General features: G+C 42.8%; 1 protein-coding gene across 1 annotated transcript in view; it reads right to left on the bottom strand.

The window, feature by feature from the left end:
- Window positions 1-16,762, bottom strand: part of FRAS1 (Fraser extracellular matrix complex subunit 1) — a gene marked incomplete at both ends in the record, with an annotated part of 162,350 nt that overhangs the window by 96,612 nt on the left and 48,976 nt on the right. The window contains 4 exons of the mRNA XM_082482436.1: window positions 1,479-1,612; window positions 2,191-2,350; window positions 4,215-4,307; window positions 7,419-7,526. Of these exons, the coding sequence (XP_082338562.1) occupies window positions 1,479-1,612; window positions 2,191-2,350; window positions 4,215-4,307; window positions 7,419-7,526 (495 nt within the window). The remainder of the gene's footprint in view (window positions 1-1,478; window positions 1,613-2,190; window positions 2,351-4,214; window positions 4,308-7,418; window positions 7,527-16,762) is intronic.

Here is a 16,762-nt window from a genome sequence, read left to right as displayed (position 1 = left end):
TCTATTAAAAAAAATGTGTTAATTGCACAAACATCTGGTCCAGTAATAGAAAGCTGGGTAAGCATCAACAGGAAAAAAAAGTTTATGACTACTGCTTTTGTTTTTCTCAGTGCTACAGGGAAGTGTGCTCAGCCAGAACACCCATTTCAAGGGAGCTTCTGGATTCATCGTTAGAACATGGTAATAGATTAAGAAATACCTGGGAAACGGCAGCCCCTAAAACATAAAGTCAAGGTCAGAAAGAGCGGTTTCTAGGAGCTAGTTCCTGCATTTCCTTAGCTTGGCATGCTGTTGCAAAGGAGCACAGCAAAGTGCCCAAGAACACCGGTACAGTGGGACCAATGAAAAGAAATCCAAAGAGCAGAGTCACACTCTTAAGCACTTCCAATATAAAAACAAGAATTCAAAAAAATTGAGTCACTTGTACAGACTGTGGAGTACTATGTGTGGTTCGCTGCCTTTACTAACCCCTGTGTTAAGACTGTGTATAATCTTGTGGTGTTTTGGTTTGGTTTACACACACTGAGTAAGTGCCAAGAACTCATAATTAGTCCACAGCAAAGACCTTGGAGACAAAAATGTCCCCGTTCCGTCAACTGGACTAAAACCGTGAGTCACTACTTGAGCTTGCCTAACTTATCTTACTGGTTTTGTTATTTCTAAACACAAGCACACGTAAGAAATAGTGCTCTGAGACTTTTCTTTCAGCTGAATTTGTCCTGCATTTCTAAACTCTAAGTCAAAAGGGGAATTTCATCCCTGTTTGAACAATTTCAACTGTATTTCTAGAGTTCTTGTGAGAAAAAAAACACAAGTAAACAAGACCTGCAAACCCAAAGTTTTTAGCTGCAAACCAAACACTGAAATTTCTTGAACATTAGGAAGAAGTTTTTCACTTTGAGGGTGGTAAGGCACTGGAACAGGTTCCCCAGAGAGGTTGTTGAGGCCCCATCCCTGGAGGTGTTCAAGGCCAGGCTGGACGTGGCCTTGGGCAACCTGGTCTAGTGGGAGGTGGCAGGAGGGCAGGAACGTGACGATCTTCAAGGTCCTTTCCAACCTAAACCATTCTATGATTCTATGATTTGTGAAGATAACCCCCCATTAAAAATATTGTGTTTTCATTCCTTCCCTCACAGAAATAAAAACATTTCCTGATCAACCCTATGTAATTTTTTTAGTATAAAACAAAAAGCAGTTTCTTTAGACAGTATTTATGCTTAATTAGCCAGCAAAGACATGATAAGAGTAAAATGGTGGGGAAAGGAGGTATCAGGGAAGAGACAGACAGCACGTGTATACTGACAGACTTAACCGGCACTCCACATCATTTCCACACATCAAAACTCCCTTTTCCAAATCGCCCACTTGTCACACAGAAGGTTTGCCTGCTAATTTCTACATCTGCATGAGAAATGGCCCTTGCCAAGGGAAGGACAACAGTCATGACTAACGTCCCCAGAAGGCCGATGGGTCCTGACCTGGTTGCACAGCAGCGGCTGGCAGGAAGCTGTGAAGCACTGAGTCGCGCCGTCCCTGCAGACGCATTTGGAGCACCGACCAAGGCGCCAGTCCTCCCCATCCTGGAACATGCGTCCGTCAAAGGAGCAAGGCTCTAAAAGATATGAAATCAATGGGTAATTTTCTTTTCCAATGCCCTTTAATCCCTTTCTGTCACCCATAATCAAAACGCAGATGTTGTGCATCTCAAAATTCAAAATTCTGGTCTGTCAAAGCAGGTATGACGCTAACAATTCTACCAGTTTTCATGGGCTTTAGACTTGTGAATTAAGAGCTCTGAATGCACTTCTCCCACTAGACTTCTATGAGAAATGGTATACCATAGCTCAGGCATTTTTGGAACTTGCAGTCCTACTCTGCAAGTGCCAAAGCTGCCCTCAGTACATAGGAAATACGTGCATCTTTTTTTTCCAGATTTTAGTCTGCAAAATAAGCTCATATTACGCACTTCTGCTCACTGCTTAAAGCTGATTAATTCCTCTTCGCTTACGGGTGAAGCTGTTAAAAATGTAAATATGGTAGCAGGACAGAAGGAGAACGTCAGTGTCTTCCCAAAAGAACTGAACAAGGAAAGAAAAGCTTTCCAGATTTGGGACCAAAAGGAGATTTCCACTGACCTACTGCTTGGATCACTGAAGCCAGACAGTGCCCCCATTCACATGCAATACTCACCGCCAAGGCCCACACATTTGGGACAGCAGGATCCCTGAGCAGCGTATTGCAGCTCCCCTCGTCCACACGTGAGGGCTGGGCAGGCCGTGGGGCTGCAGTTCACCTTCCCGTGGGCACAGGAGCACCGCACACATCCAGAGCTGGTCCACTGCGTGCCATGCTGCAGTGCACGACACAACCAAAGGCACAGAAACCACAAGGATGAACCCAGCTGCCAATGAGACCTATAAATATATATTCTCCCTTTTAAGCCCCCCTCTGCTTGTGTTAACTTTACTCTTTTGCAGGCCCAGACAATCTTTGCCCTTACTCCTGGCTGCACTGTTGGGGCAAAAAGTAATTTAATACTGGTAAAGTAGCAAACCTGGAGATCATCCTGATTTTCCTTCCTGTTGCAGAGTGGCATCCAACAACAACCCACTGCAAAAGACCCAGGCTATTGGATACACCCCCTCTCCACTACAGTTTCTGCAGGGCAAACTCTAAATTGAGAGACATGTTTTCTTTAGAGAAATATTTAACATGGACCCCAACATACACCAGACCACAAAGTGGTCAGGTGAACACCGCCCACCCCACATACTTAACATGCTTCACTATGAGTAAAAACTCATTAGATTTAGTTATTCATTAATGCAGAAACAAATATCTCTACTCTGTGGCACGGTGAGGAAAAACTGGCCCCAAGAAGAAACATGTTGGTGTATTGCAACATTCTCCAACAAATACAGAATGTTAATTTGTATAAAACATGCAATATTGAATTAGGCAGGGAGTAAAAAGGCTCTTGCCAGATAGCAGATACAGATTTTCTTTGATGGAACTACCACTAGGGCCAGCGTTGCGAGCTAGATACCTGTAGAACGAATGTCAAGCATTACAGTGGCTTACTGACAAAACAGAAAACTTCTTCCTCTAGGAAATCTGTGCCAGCCATCAGGATGAGACTTTGCACTGACAAAAAAATTGTTTAATGACTACCTCACGGTGGAATTGGGGTGTGACATATGACTACAGGTACAAATATGCCTATAATCCCTGTGGGGATGCCTACTCATACACCTGACTTGCATCCCAAAGAACAGGCTTACAGAGAGCCAAAAGCTGCACGAAGACTACAACACAGCAAAATGCAGCAACGACAAGAAGAAATATAATGTCATATGCTATAATATAGTATCGCTCAAATCACAGGCACAAAGAAATAGGAGAAGAGGATGGATGTGCTATCCCTCCTGTTCCAGTCTTTGTCTCGTTCGTAGCAGATTCATGCTGGTCATGCCTCACGCTGAAACAGAGGGTTACAACATCCATCTCAGGTGTAGAGTGTAAGGTCCAGATATTCAAATGTATCTGGGCATTTTAGCACATTTCTTAAGATTTGGACCTGACTTGCCTCTTGTCAAACAGAAAAGTCTTTAAGAGACCAGACATAGGACTTGGGTTGACTGTTAAACCATTTTTCTACATTCGCCTATTGTTTGACATGATTCATTAACTACTACCCATGAATCTTTAATTTTTTCTTATCTGTAGACACTTATTCTTATTGTTTTGGCCTTTCAGCCCCCCTAGGTGAAACCACATCCTGGAACCTGCTTCTTGAATAATTCAGGATTACAAAATGCACAACAGCAATCAATCTCTACCCAGCATTAGATGGCTGCTGAGAAAAAAGCCTTCTTTCAGGACAGCTAATATGTCAAGTTCAATGCGTTTTGCTCCCCTCCTAACATTACTATATTGCCTCAATCATCCACAGAAACAGCAGAGTGAATAAATGAGTGGGAAACTTTCTCCCCTTTAGCCAAGCAGGACACCCTATTGCTCAGCGACATTCCCTTTTTGCAAACGCTGCCGACCAAATTCCCATTATATTACATTACCTGACAGTGACAGAATATAAGCCAAATTAACTATCCTTCTCTTGCATGTCAGCTAAGCATCCTTCATTGATGTGAACCAGACAAGAGACCTAAAAACTGGAAAGGTTTGCCCCTGCCAAGGAACATGACAGCACTCACCCTGTGGATCTGTCCTTCATGCTGGCAAAATCCTTCAGGTCGGGAGGCACACTCAGGGCAGCACTTGTTGGGGGCTATTTGAAGAACTTCTCCCTAAAAAGACAGAAGAATCCAATAAGCCGTTCACATGAAATACATGAAGGTAAAGACATGGTGCCCTGCTGGACCCAGTGCTCTCAGTTTAGCGAGGAAACCTATTAAGTGAAATATACAATGCTGCTACACCGGGTCCCTTTGTGAGAGGTGGCACATCAGTCTGCTGTATTTGACGTTTTACCATCAAAACAACAGCAGAAGAATTTACACCCCTAACAGTACAATTAGGAAGCCCCCAGCTGAATTAGTTCTCATACCAGAATGAAGAATAGAAAGCACTTATTCAAGACAAAACCCAAGATTATTCACTGAAGGACCCCTGAGAAATGTGGTATAGATGTAACTTTTTCAATAGACAGTTTTCTACATGTACAGGATGGATCTCAGTCTAACGTTTCACCACACCGTCAGCGCAGCTGGCAGGCAGAATGAATGTGCATCCATTAACTGTACTTCTTTGGCTTAATGATCACCACCTTTTTTTTAGTAACGCTACTTTAAAATTAACTGAAAACTACTGACCACGTCCAACCACAGCATAGTCTGGTGATGCTACTACTACTTTGCCTTGCACATTCCAGGGGCTTAGCAAGCTGACCACTTGCTACGTCCTCTTCGGCAGCAGGGAAAAGATGACGCTGATGGAAGCAGCTCATCAGACAAAGGGCAAAACGCATCAGTAAAGACATAGACCAATGCTGGGAAGGAACCTGGACTACTGTCATTGAAAACGTCTCCATGGACCCTCCAAAGCAATGCTTTCATGTTCCTCCTCGCTGCATGTTGAACACCCCAGGCCTGGCACAGCGTCCCACAGACAGGACAGCTGGAGGTTCTTATTTTGCAAGTGTGTCTGTCACTGATGGCAACTGCACATGAGGGCCTCTGGCACCACCTGAGGTACCACAGATCTCAGCATTTTCCTCCCACAGCTAATAACAAAAAAAAAAAGGACCAAACAATTTTACTGATGTGAGCATGGGAGCTGGAGAGGGAGAAAACAGAAAACCAAAACCAGACAAGAACATGTCAGGTTCGGGAAGTGAAGTGTAGAGGAGTTTTATCCATGAGGCCACCTTCTTCAAAATACTGCAAAGGTGTTTCTCAGGAGACATACTCCATCCTTTCCACTTTGAAAGGGCCCAGCCAACGTGTAAGGGATTCCTGCTCAGAAGGGACTCATGAAGACACTGCGATGGCAAAAAATTGTCTTACCTTTCACTTCTCTATTTGTATGATAAAAGCAACTAGAATAATTTGAAATGTCACAATTTCCTTTCTCTGTTTTCTAAAAGAAACATTTTGATTTTTCAAACCAAAAAAAGTTTCTCACTTCAAGGTTTCCTTCAATGCCGTGTTTTTTAGGAGGTGGGAAACAAAATTAAGTATTTCATTTAGCTTAAACCATTAAACTCTATTCAACTGTGATCCTGCTGTGGAGAAACTGTTCTTGGTTGTTGGTTTGGTTTGGTTCACACAAAAGAAATAATGTTTGCTGATTTTCCACCTACTCAAAGCATTCCGTATGCACAGCAGTAGGCTTTACATACAAATGTTTAGCACACCACTGGGTATGCTTTTTGCAAAGACTGCCTGGTTTTGTTTACGCCTTGTCGCTGTAAACAAGATCAGCAATATTAGCATAAAACTCATAATAAGCAAACAAGAAATAAACCATGGAGACGAATGGCGATTTCTGACCTTGTTCATCAGTGGCATGTTTATACTTGAAGGATGATCAGATTTTTTTCTCCTGGGATCCTTGAGGATCCTTTTCAACATTTAAATGGCCAGACCTTTATGGAACACTTAAACTCTTTGTCTTGAGTATTACCCATGTCCAGGAGTCACACAGATTCATTTCACGCTATAAATCTATTTCCCTTTATAAGCTTTAGAGTTGCCACCTTTTCATTCATCCAATTTTTTAAAATGAACAACAACATCTTATCTAGCCCACTCATTGTTAGGTGTGCCACAACAGCACTCTTTTTATTTCTCTCCTCTTTAGTATAAAAAATTCCACGTATTTCAGTCTTGCTTTAATCAATACACGGTGATAATATCAGGGAAAACCAGTAAGAATCAAAATTATTTCCTTGTTAATGCTGTCACTTTGGAAAACATTTTAACCTGCTTCATAAAGCCCTATAATTATATTGGCAGTGCCTCTTTAAAACACTAATTTTCATTGTCATTCACGCGTAGTACCCCAGTCATCCAGATGCTAATGCAAGACCAATTCCATGGCCAATTAGCTGTAACCATTAATGAAGGTGCAGACAGAGAAAGGTAAACAGGAGACAATGAAAGCTCAACAACCATCACAAGGCAGAGGAAACCGAAAGACAGACAATCTCAGTTCTGTTGTTATTCATCAGAGTGGAAAGCGTCCATCTGCATGTTTGAGGGGGACCCAGGTCAACCTTCAAATGAAGGGTGACTGGAAGCTGGGCTCATGCTGGGAGGTCCAAACCCAGCTCAGGGGCTTTCTTTGGGGACCAGACCCGCCCTTGGAGCACAGGCGGCCCGCAAGCTCTTCCAACACCAACCCTGTGGCTGTAGTATGGCGAAGGAGACAAAGGCTTCACACGCTGGGTTTTGCCTATGTGTTTCTTTGCACAGGTTTGCATCAATGAGAAGTGAAAGGGCACAGAGACTCTGCCTGATCCTGGGCAGTCACGCGCACCCTGGGAGGCGAAACGGGATTTCACTGCTCCCTCTTGTTTCCCTCAAATCCTGTTGTGAATCAGACACTCGGGTTCAAAGAGAGCTGAGCCCAGAAGGTTGATATGCAGCTGTCAGCATGGTGTACAAAGATAAGCAACCAGCTCACCTCTCCTGGGAAACACCTCACGCTGCATCCTTTTTGTGTCCCCCTTAATACAAAAGCAGCTTGCTTCCACAGGGACTGCAGGAACAATTACCCCAACTGCTCCCACCATTCCTTTACACGTAACACAGTGCGGCGGACCCAAACAAGCATTTTGAGATATAACTATTCCAGGGGTTTAAAGCAGGGGAAGGCTGGGAACTCCAGAGTGACCTGACATTTCTCCCGCCACGCAGGACAGGTCAGCTGGCATTTGGACAGTTGCAGCCCCTTACCTTCTGAAAGTCACACTGAGGGTGTTTGCAGACAGTAGGTTCACAGGTGACAATACTGCTATGGCAACGGCAGTCTTGGCAAGAATCTGGCTTCCAAATTGTGTTATTCTGCAAATAAACATAAGTTTTAAGTAAGACCCATACAGTCCGAGGGGTGTGCTATTTTACGCAACAGCAAGTGGTTCAAATAGCTCAATACAGACAGAGTGGAAGAGTAATCTCTGGAACAGACCGCCCCTCCCTCCCACACACTTATCAGGCGCAACTTTGGTACTACTCATTCCATAACTTCAAACACACAGTTGAAAGACAAGGCCATGCATGGCAAATAATCCACTCCAATGGCAAGACAATCAATAGGATTTAACCTCCAATAACCTCAAGGCGATTATGGCCTCTCTGGGAAACTTCTCTCTAATGAAGTTTAGACTGTCCAAACTGCAGCTACTGCTCCGATCGCGGCTTGTGCGGAGGCACCTGAGCCAGCCTTGAGGCTGACCCACTCCTGGACAGACAGCTGCGGCACCATACAGCACCCCATGAGTTGATAGGGAATGCAGGTAAATAGTGACGTGCCCGAATCCCAATGAGCTGTTGAACAGAACATTCAAATTTTTCAGTCTGCAGGATCACGGAAATAAAAATTCTCGTGTCAAAACCATGATGTAAACTGTGCTTATTACGTTAGGCTGTAACACGGAAGGAAAGGTCTAAAGAGCCTAAGATACAATTAAACTGATCTAGTAAAAAATGCTGAATGCATGGTCAGGTATGAACAGGCTCTACCTGGTCACATTTATTCCAAAACATCACGACTCTGACCAAGCATACAGTCCAACAGATTTGGAAATAGCTGTCGCCACCACTCAATCAGTGCACCCAACTGGAACACCCACAGCTAATTCGCAAGGGTTTTCACCACCCCTGCTTGACCCCTTTCCCATTCCCTCCGCGCCGAGGTCATGATCCCACGCCGCCACCATGCTTTCCTAAGGCAGCTCAGGCCCTCAGCCCGTTGCTTGGACACTTGCCAGACTTCTCCTTCTCTCCCGCCAGTTTCTCCAAGGTCTGAGCAGCCACTTGGGACTTATTACTTTCGGTAGGATGCTTGGAAAACAAAGCCTTCTTTCTCTTTACTCCTGAACACTGACTTCCAGCCATCCTGATACCAAACAGCATCAGCAGGACCCTGGAGAAGCAGCCAAGTCTGACTGCCACCCCCATTCCTATGAAAATGTCTCGCCTGCACTCAGCTCCTCTGCAGTGTCCCTTCCGCCATGCCAAGGATCCTTTCTCCGGCTGTTTAAAAAAAACAACCAGTAACTGTACGGAGGTAATCTGAATGATACGATTGCTACGCTTGCATTTAATTATCTGTTTTTATAAGCCTTCAGTTAAATCCACCAAAAGAAAATGGAAAGACGGAAGTCAGTTTCTCATGTTAACAATTCTTTTCCATCAGACGACTGCTGTGTGTACACCAGTCTAAATTTACGCCATACAGGAAATTTTCCTGTGTCATACAGACAGCCGTGCCATTATCCAAGCCATTAAGCCTCATTTTTAATTGACTTGAAAGGAGACCACACTTTGCTACTCATTTACATGATATAGTGATTTACTCCAATAAGTGAATTTACTCACAGTGTAAAGTACGACTTAGGCAAATTAAGATATGAAAAGATGATTAACAGTTTACTACTAAGAACACGTTTAGGGCTAACTACTAAAACTGTTAAGCATCATTACAAAACGCTGAAATGTGCCTTAAAGGCCCATTAGACTGCTTAATAACAGCAAAAAAATCTTGAAAAATCTGGCCACTTGCTCAGGCATTTACGCAGAAGCTGCCTGCTGCTGCGCTCTTCTGAAAACATAAATGTGATGTGCTACAAAGCAGCCTGCGCAAGCCACGGGGACAGGCGATTCATAGGTGCCTGACAAGGTTTTGCCACACCTGCGTGACTGGAGGAGGGCACTGGTAGAGGTTCTCTCCTCTTTGATCCATCCTGCAGCCAGGGCTGACTGCCGAGTAGAAAAGGCCGGTTGCCTCCTCTCTGAGGATGACCTCTTTTGGTCAAAACAGAACAGCTTACGCTATGACGCTGGATCAGGAGCTCAAACCTGCAAACAGCGGGATAACCAGAAATACTGCTAACAAATCCTGGTGTCTCTTCGCTGCTTTACTAAAGCACTTCATTCACATCAAACTGTGCTCTTCTCTTGTGGCAAGGTTCACGCACAGGTAATGTCCACTCCGGCAGCATCAGAAATTTAGGGAGATTCTCTGTCAATGTGCTCACGGTGGCAACACTAACCTTAGTAACAGCAAGAGGTGGCGATAAGTGTACCACCCCGTGGAGCAAGATATCAACAGGACACAGAGAGGTGGTAATTTCTGCTCTGGTAACACAGCTGGTTCTCCTCTGGCATACACACGGCTGTGGCTGTACAACAGAAACCTTGACTTCATCTCTGCCAGCAGGTTTATGGTGCAGTTACAAAATAAATTCAGGTTAACCTACATGGGTGCCAAGCTTTGGCTAACACACACTTTGGAGTTAACTCATTCTGCTCTCTTTAACAAAGCTTTATCCTACTCAGATCCATCCTAAGAGTCCTAAAACCACGGTAATACCCAAAACACCTAATATCTTTCCATTGCCAAAAAGTGTCATTTAATCTGTTTGACAAAACCATTTGATATATGTATTGATTCATTCCTTCCCTTGTTTGTTTCCAGCCAGAAGGAGAATCCCGAAGGAGTGGGTGGCAAAGGAGAAACTCTGTGCGAGAACGATGTCAACAGCGCAAAGCAGCCTGCACTTCAAAACTGGCAGCTCCCCGCAGGGTGTCTCAGTGCTGTCTCAGAAGCCAGCCGCGGGGTGAGCACTGGGAGAGGAAAGGGAGAGAACAGATGTAGTGCCTCATCACTTGGCTCTCCTAAAACTTCACCCCGTGGCCTCTCTCCTTTATCAAAAATAAAATAAAATAAAATATTTGCATAGTGGAATAATGACCAAAGGACATGGCATGATGTCAGCACAGAGCCATACTTACATTTTGAGACTTAAATGCTCAAGTTTCTGATAAGAAAACCCTCTTTGGTCTTCTCCCTCCCCTGTTTTCTGTTATAGGCTAAGCAGGCTGGCTTCTATCTATCTCAAATCAGCTTCTTCTAAGTCCACCCGGTAGACACCTGGAAGCATCCACACGCATCAGTGATTTCCATTTCCCAGGTATCAGATCAAAACTGGCACATCTCTGCAGAGGTTTTAAGAATTCAGAATCTAGTTAATAGTCAGGAAACTACTACCTGGTTTTTCAGATATGAGCGTCTACCAGACAGCTCACGGGTCTCGGTGTTCAGCTCTTTTGACAGTTCAACATTTAGCTTAAGATTCCTGGCTACGGAGCAACAGACCTAACCTCAAATTTGAGAAGTCCGGCAACAGTTAAGTTTACTGATTTCTCTACAGGAAAGTGGGGGTTTTATTCTCTGTAATGCTACCAAACATCTGAACGTTACAGTCACAGTAAATTGAACAAAACGCAATGCTCTGGCTATGAGCCATTTGAAGTGCAAGGCCATTTAATTCCTTTGAGATGGGAGAGAAAAGCAGTACGTCTACTTCATGCACATAGTGGAAATACATAAAAGAACGGGGAGGTTATTGCAACGATTACTCTGGTGGTATTCCTGGGTGCTGACTATTTTAGGATCACATTTCAAACTAATTTTAATTTGTTCCCCGTTTACATGGAAGTGTGTAGCTGTTGGCTGCTAATAAAAAGATTTACTGGTGCATATTTAGAGCTCTTATGACCTGGAGAATGCAGACTACTAGTATTTTAATTATTCTTTTTGTTTCTTTCATTTCAAATGTGCAACCAAATATGGGCCAACAGTTTAAGAATGTTCTTCCCAGTTTTGCCCCTAGCTAATTGTGAAATCCCAGTTCCACTCAAGTTAGGGTAACGTTCAAGTGACACAGAGCCCCAGTATTATACGAAAGGCTCAAAAGTCACTCTGCAGATGGGAACTGAGATACTAATCACTTAGCTGCAAAATGAGGATCCCACCTACTTGTCCTGCATGCTTTAAGGCTTTGTTAGCATTCATCCAGCACTTAAAAGGACACTTTAGAGCTCCCAGGTATTACTGCTTTAAACATAAAGCAAGACTTTTTGGTAGACACTTAAAGAACTCCTGTAAATCCACCTTATGTCTTCTCCAAGGCACCGTACCTCAGTGGACAAATTATCTGCTACAATTTAAGCAGTGAATTCCTATCCTGTTAAGAGTGTACTTTTATCAACGGCAATTTAAGAGGCTTTTTCCTTACAAGTACTAATATAATTAACAGTATAAATAATGAAATACTGTGCACAGAGCACTTTGAAGACGGAAAGCACTCCTTAAGCGCCAAGCAGTGCCACTATGATTTATTAATTCTTTGGATTTCCCTACATCAAAAGAAGAAATGATACTTAATTCAACTGAATTTTAAAATGCCACGCTGCAAGAAGAGATATCTATATTACTTGGTCGGTTTGAGGAAGAGGGGCCAAAAAAGGCAAGATATGCTCACAAAGCTTTAGAGCTTGCAGGCACTCAGACACAAGATGAAATAAAATAAGACACAGGAGCACAGTGCAAGCACGTAGTGGGTTTGGAGAATACTGATGAGGATTTAGGAAAAGGCAGGAGAGAGAGTGGAAGAGCTGCACATTAAGAAAAAGATAACAAGAGAAGGAGGCAAGAAAGCAACGAGCAGTAAGAGCAAAGGAGATTTGAAGCAAAGAATAAGCAAAAGAGACAAAGAGCAGACATGGCACGGAAGCGGGATCCCAGAGCAGCTGTGAGCTCTCATGGTTTGCTGTTGCCATACTGTCACATTAACCGCAGCACAGAAAGACCTCAACCTCTTCGACCATGGCTTTTTCGACTGGATACCATAACTTCATATGGCTGCACCTGTTCCTCTTATACCTCAGAAAAAAAAATTGCCCAACAAATCAAAAATAATCTGAGTCCACTATTAACACGTAAAAAGCCTCAGTAATTTGATCAGATGCCGCTTAACATGGCATATCATCACACTAGATAACAATCCCTGCTCTATTCTTGTGCAGTGACTGTGGAAATCAGAAGCATACAACAGCTGGTTTGTGTCCTCCCCCCAGCCCTCTTCCCATTTCTTATGGCTTCATGAAAATATTCAGTCAATCCATAAAATGTCACTGGATGCTGGATTGTCCTCTGTAGCACGCCAGACTTGTAAAGCCGGTCATCTGGTTGGTGGTATTGCTGCAATTACTAAGCAGGGTAAAAACAGCAATCTACAGCTGAAGCCTTAATGCTAGCCAGTAATTAAGCCAGAAATTTTTACTGTCGTGATGAAAACAAGGTGGTGGTTATTGCTTATCATGTACCCTACTAATTACCTTTCCTGCTTTTATGAGAAATGAGCAAAACTCATGCAATTAGCTTTCCAAGGGGCTCCTCTGCCCTCAGGCCACCAGACGCATGCGAGGGTGCCACTCTTGCTTTGGGGAGCCCGGGGAGAGGGGCTGCCGCTCCACTGGGAGCGATGCGCCAACGGGCCCCCAGCCCGAGAGCTCCCCGACGGGCACTGGCTTGGATTTACTTCACAAGTCGTCCTCTGCCGGAGACAACTGAGGAAAGGCAGGTATCAGTTGTCTCGGAGGAGGAATACCAGGCTGCTTTGTTGAAATCCAGAGCAATTACACTTTTGGTAACAATTACCAGCATCACCCACCGGCTGCCAAGCGAGGAGACTTGGCAGCTCACTAACATTGCTTGCATTTATCATTTCCACTCCAATTAGTTGACAATACCAGGCAATTGGCTGAATAAACCCAAAAGTAAGGGAAGCTGAGAGAGCGCTACGTGGTCTGCGGGGATATCCATTAATGGAGCGATGAAGAGATGAAAGTAATTCAGAGACACATAAAGGATTCCTAGTGTCCATTTGGGTTTAGACTTTATGTTTTATCTTTTGCGAGAGGGAGCAGTTGCCGCTGTGGAGTATGTTTTCAAATCTGGTATGTGCTCACATATAATAAAACCCCCTTGAAAATGGGCTTTTAATGGGCTTATTCCAGCACGCCCACAAGCAGAACAACATCGGAACGGCTCAGTCTCCAAAACCAAATCAAAATTCAGCTCATCTCAGTGGAAACAGTTTTAGCCCTACGCTTCTAGGAGAGAACAGAGCCATTAAGGCAAAGCGTACAGCTTGATTAACAACACATTAAGATGAACACACCGTTTCAGGAATGGGGAACTACTTTCCTCCTTCTTCCAACTAGGGAATTAAGAAGTTACGCAAATTAAAACAAGGTACTGTTTTCATGGTTCATTAGTCTGATGCTTTTCTATACTTTCTAACTGCGCAGTCTTTCACCAGTTGTATCAGCCTTGTAAAAATCAAGAGTCTACAAATAAAATCTCCCAGTGGTCCTGAGCTATTTCAGGGATGGGAAGACTACGAAACTCTAAGATATGCTTATATTACTCAGATGCTGTTGTAAACTTTGTCCTACTTTTCATTTAGACACAAAAGCAGTCACTAGGAAAGGGCTCAAATGCACCAGATGCACAGAGCAAACAGGGTAGATGCATTAAAACCACTTTTAAAAATCATTAGTTCTAATCACGATTTAAATCAGCATACAGAAATCTTTATTTAGACCAACAGGCTAATTGCCTTTCTGCAGCAGTGCTCCTCTATAGAGGTTAATGCCTTTTGGTTGGTCAGTGTTAAAGTAGAATCATTTGTAGTCAAATACATCCTTTATATTAAACACTGCACTTTGTTTTTTCCCTGACTGGAAGAAACACTGCTACCTACAATCACTTAAGGGACTGTAGTTTACCACATTTCTATTCCGATTCTTACACATTCCTCCCCCTTTCTAATCAATTCATATCAGCACTTCTTTAATGAAAAATTAACAGCAGTACTATCTCTAAAGTGTTCTTTATTAGTTAAATAACTTCCTCTCTGATGAGTATTTTAGGACAACATTTTGCATTTAGCAGTAATAATTAAAGGTAACATAGTTGCATCCCACCAAGTTTTTAGACCTAGTAGATCACAGCCCAGTTTTTATCATTGAAAGAAAGGGATTTTCCCCATGCTTTTTAAAGCTTGGAAAAGCTTTATAAAAAAACTTTTTCTTTTTTTTTTTTTTTTTAAAAAGCTTTAAAGGAACAAGGATAAACTGCTTGAATACATTGAAATTAATAATTATCTCCTTGGTCCCTGCATAGCGGGCTGTAATTGCCAGAGATAGATTTAGTGCTGCAGTCATCCCATACGTTTATTGAAAAAATCCAGAAGCTCAACAGATTGACTTTTAAAAAACGATTGCAAATACATCCTGCTTGGGTTTCCTCATTAACGTACATGATTTTTTAAAAATTACAATACGCTTAAGGCTTCCTATCGGTTGTCAAAAATTCAAATGCATTTTTTTCCAAAACAAATTGGATTTAAATAAAGAAAACTATTCCAATGTCGCATCTTTTAATTTATGAGTTTTCTGCTCCAATTCTGTTTTAAATTCCTTTTACAGTTATATATGCAGATACATGTCACAAGCTTCAAAACGTCAGGCAGTATGTTAAGCATGTATTCCATACTAGCACCAATAAATAATGGATACTTGGAAGATCACACTAACACTTGCTCTCTCTCCCTCTCACACACACATTCCCCTCTTCTGCATTTCTGTCCAAAACCTAAGCAACATCCAAGGACTTAACTTTTCCAGCTATCATATTTTGTATTTCATCTCTTCCGTGGGAGCATTAATTTGAAATTATGTTTATGGTTATTTTGTAAAAGCCAGGAACTCAGGAAAATCAGCACCAGAAGAAGTGGAGGAGAAAGGAGTGGGGAGGAAAAAAAGTTCTGAGTTTCTCTCTCAGCGCCACGTTCAGTTTTATTATCTGGGAACATACACAACTTGAAAACAGACAGAGCCTAAAGACTATACTTCCTGCCATGAGCCCTCTTTCCCTCTTGAATGAAAGTATAACTTGTATTCAACATGCCTCTGTAAACCAATAGAGAATTTTGAAAGAAAAAAAAAAAAAAAAAGAATTAAATCCCACAATTTTATGTACGTCCTCCAAACTACAAGATTGGCTTTCTCCTGAAGCCTGAAGGGTACAAAGTTGATTCCATTTTTAAGCTTTTACAGTCACCAAAAGCAGGAACTTGGTTTCCATTTCTTCTTCTTTTCTTTTGAACTGAAATAATAATTTCCTCTTTTCAGGACATTAACAATAAAGCACCTCTTACCTAATCAAACACAAGAGGCCTTCCAGAAAATATCGGTATCTGGCAATACCCAGTTGTTTCACACTTTGATACCATGAAGCCCAGGTAAGAAAGCCCACACCCAAACCCAGCACCGCTGGAGGAAAGTACACCCAGGCTCTGCCCACCTAACCATGGACAACACAGCCTGCTCTTAAAACAGCATTACACGGACTAAGAAATGAAAGGTGTGAACGCTTACGGTGAGGCGTTTTCGCACAGCTCTGTTCTTCCTCAACTCGGCTTGTTTTAAAGACATTTTCTTAAGAGGCAACAATATGGCAGGAGCTGGAAAACCTCGCCCAAACCAGCTTGCAGCTTCTTTGCAAACCTTCTTTATGTGTTAGGTGTATCTATAAAAGGATGTGGCGACCAACTAATAGCGGAAACAATCGCTAGAAGGGAAGGGGTTGCAATTTTAACACCCCTGCACACAGTGTGAGCAAAGATCCATCTCGCCCGGGAGCTTGCTTTTGACACCAGCCAAAATCAGACAGCTGAGAATACAAATACAGAAAATGATACTTCTTCCAAAAAACATCCCCCATGCAGTTTACAGTTTGGTGACTTCCCACGTCAGAAGTCACGTTTCTGCATTTAATAATTCTCAGGGCTTTCTCCTCTGTGAATTTCTCCAGTCTCCCCTTGAACTCATGTAAACTTTAAGCATTGACATGTTACAGCGAGCTTTTAGCCCTTTATCATACATGGAGCAAAAAAAAGCATCTCCCTTGTGGAGAACTAAAGCCTGCGCCATACTGTTATGAAAAAGGGACAAAACTGGTGGGTTAGGCAACTAAATGGTATGATGACACACACTGGATCCTTGCAGAGAACACGGATTTTACCCGGTTGGCAGCTTAGGGTAGGAGGGGAGCAAAAAAAGACAAGGAAGAGAAAAACCTACTACGCTCAGTTCTTGTTTCTGCAGATGATTACTGAGATCTCAGGCACGATGTTTCTCTTCTCTGTGCTTGCACTGCCCTTCCC

This window comes from Vanellus vanellus (genome assembly GCF_965231255.1).
Source record: "Vanellus vanellus genome assembly, chromosome: 4".
Taxonomy (NCBI): Eukaryota; Metazoa; Chordata; class Aves; order Charadriiformes; family Charadriidae; genus Vanellus; species Vanellus vanellus.
This window is presented reverse-complemented; position numbering and strand designations above follow the sequence as displayed.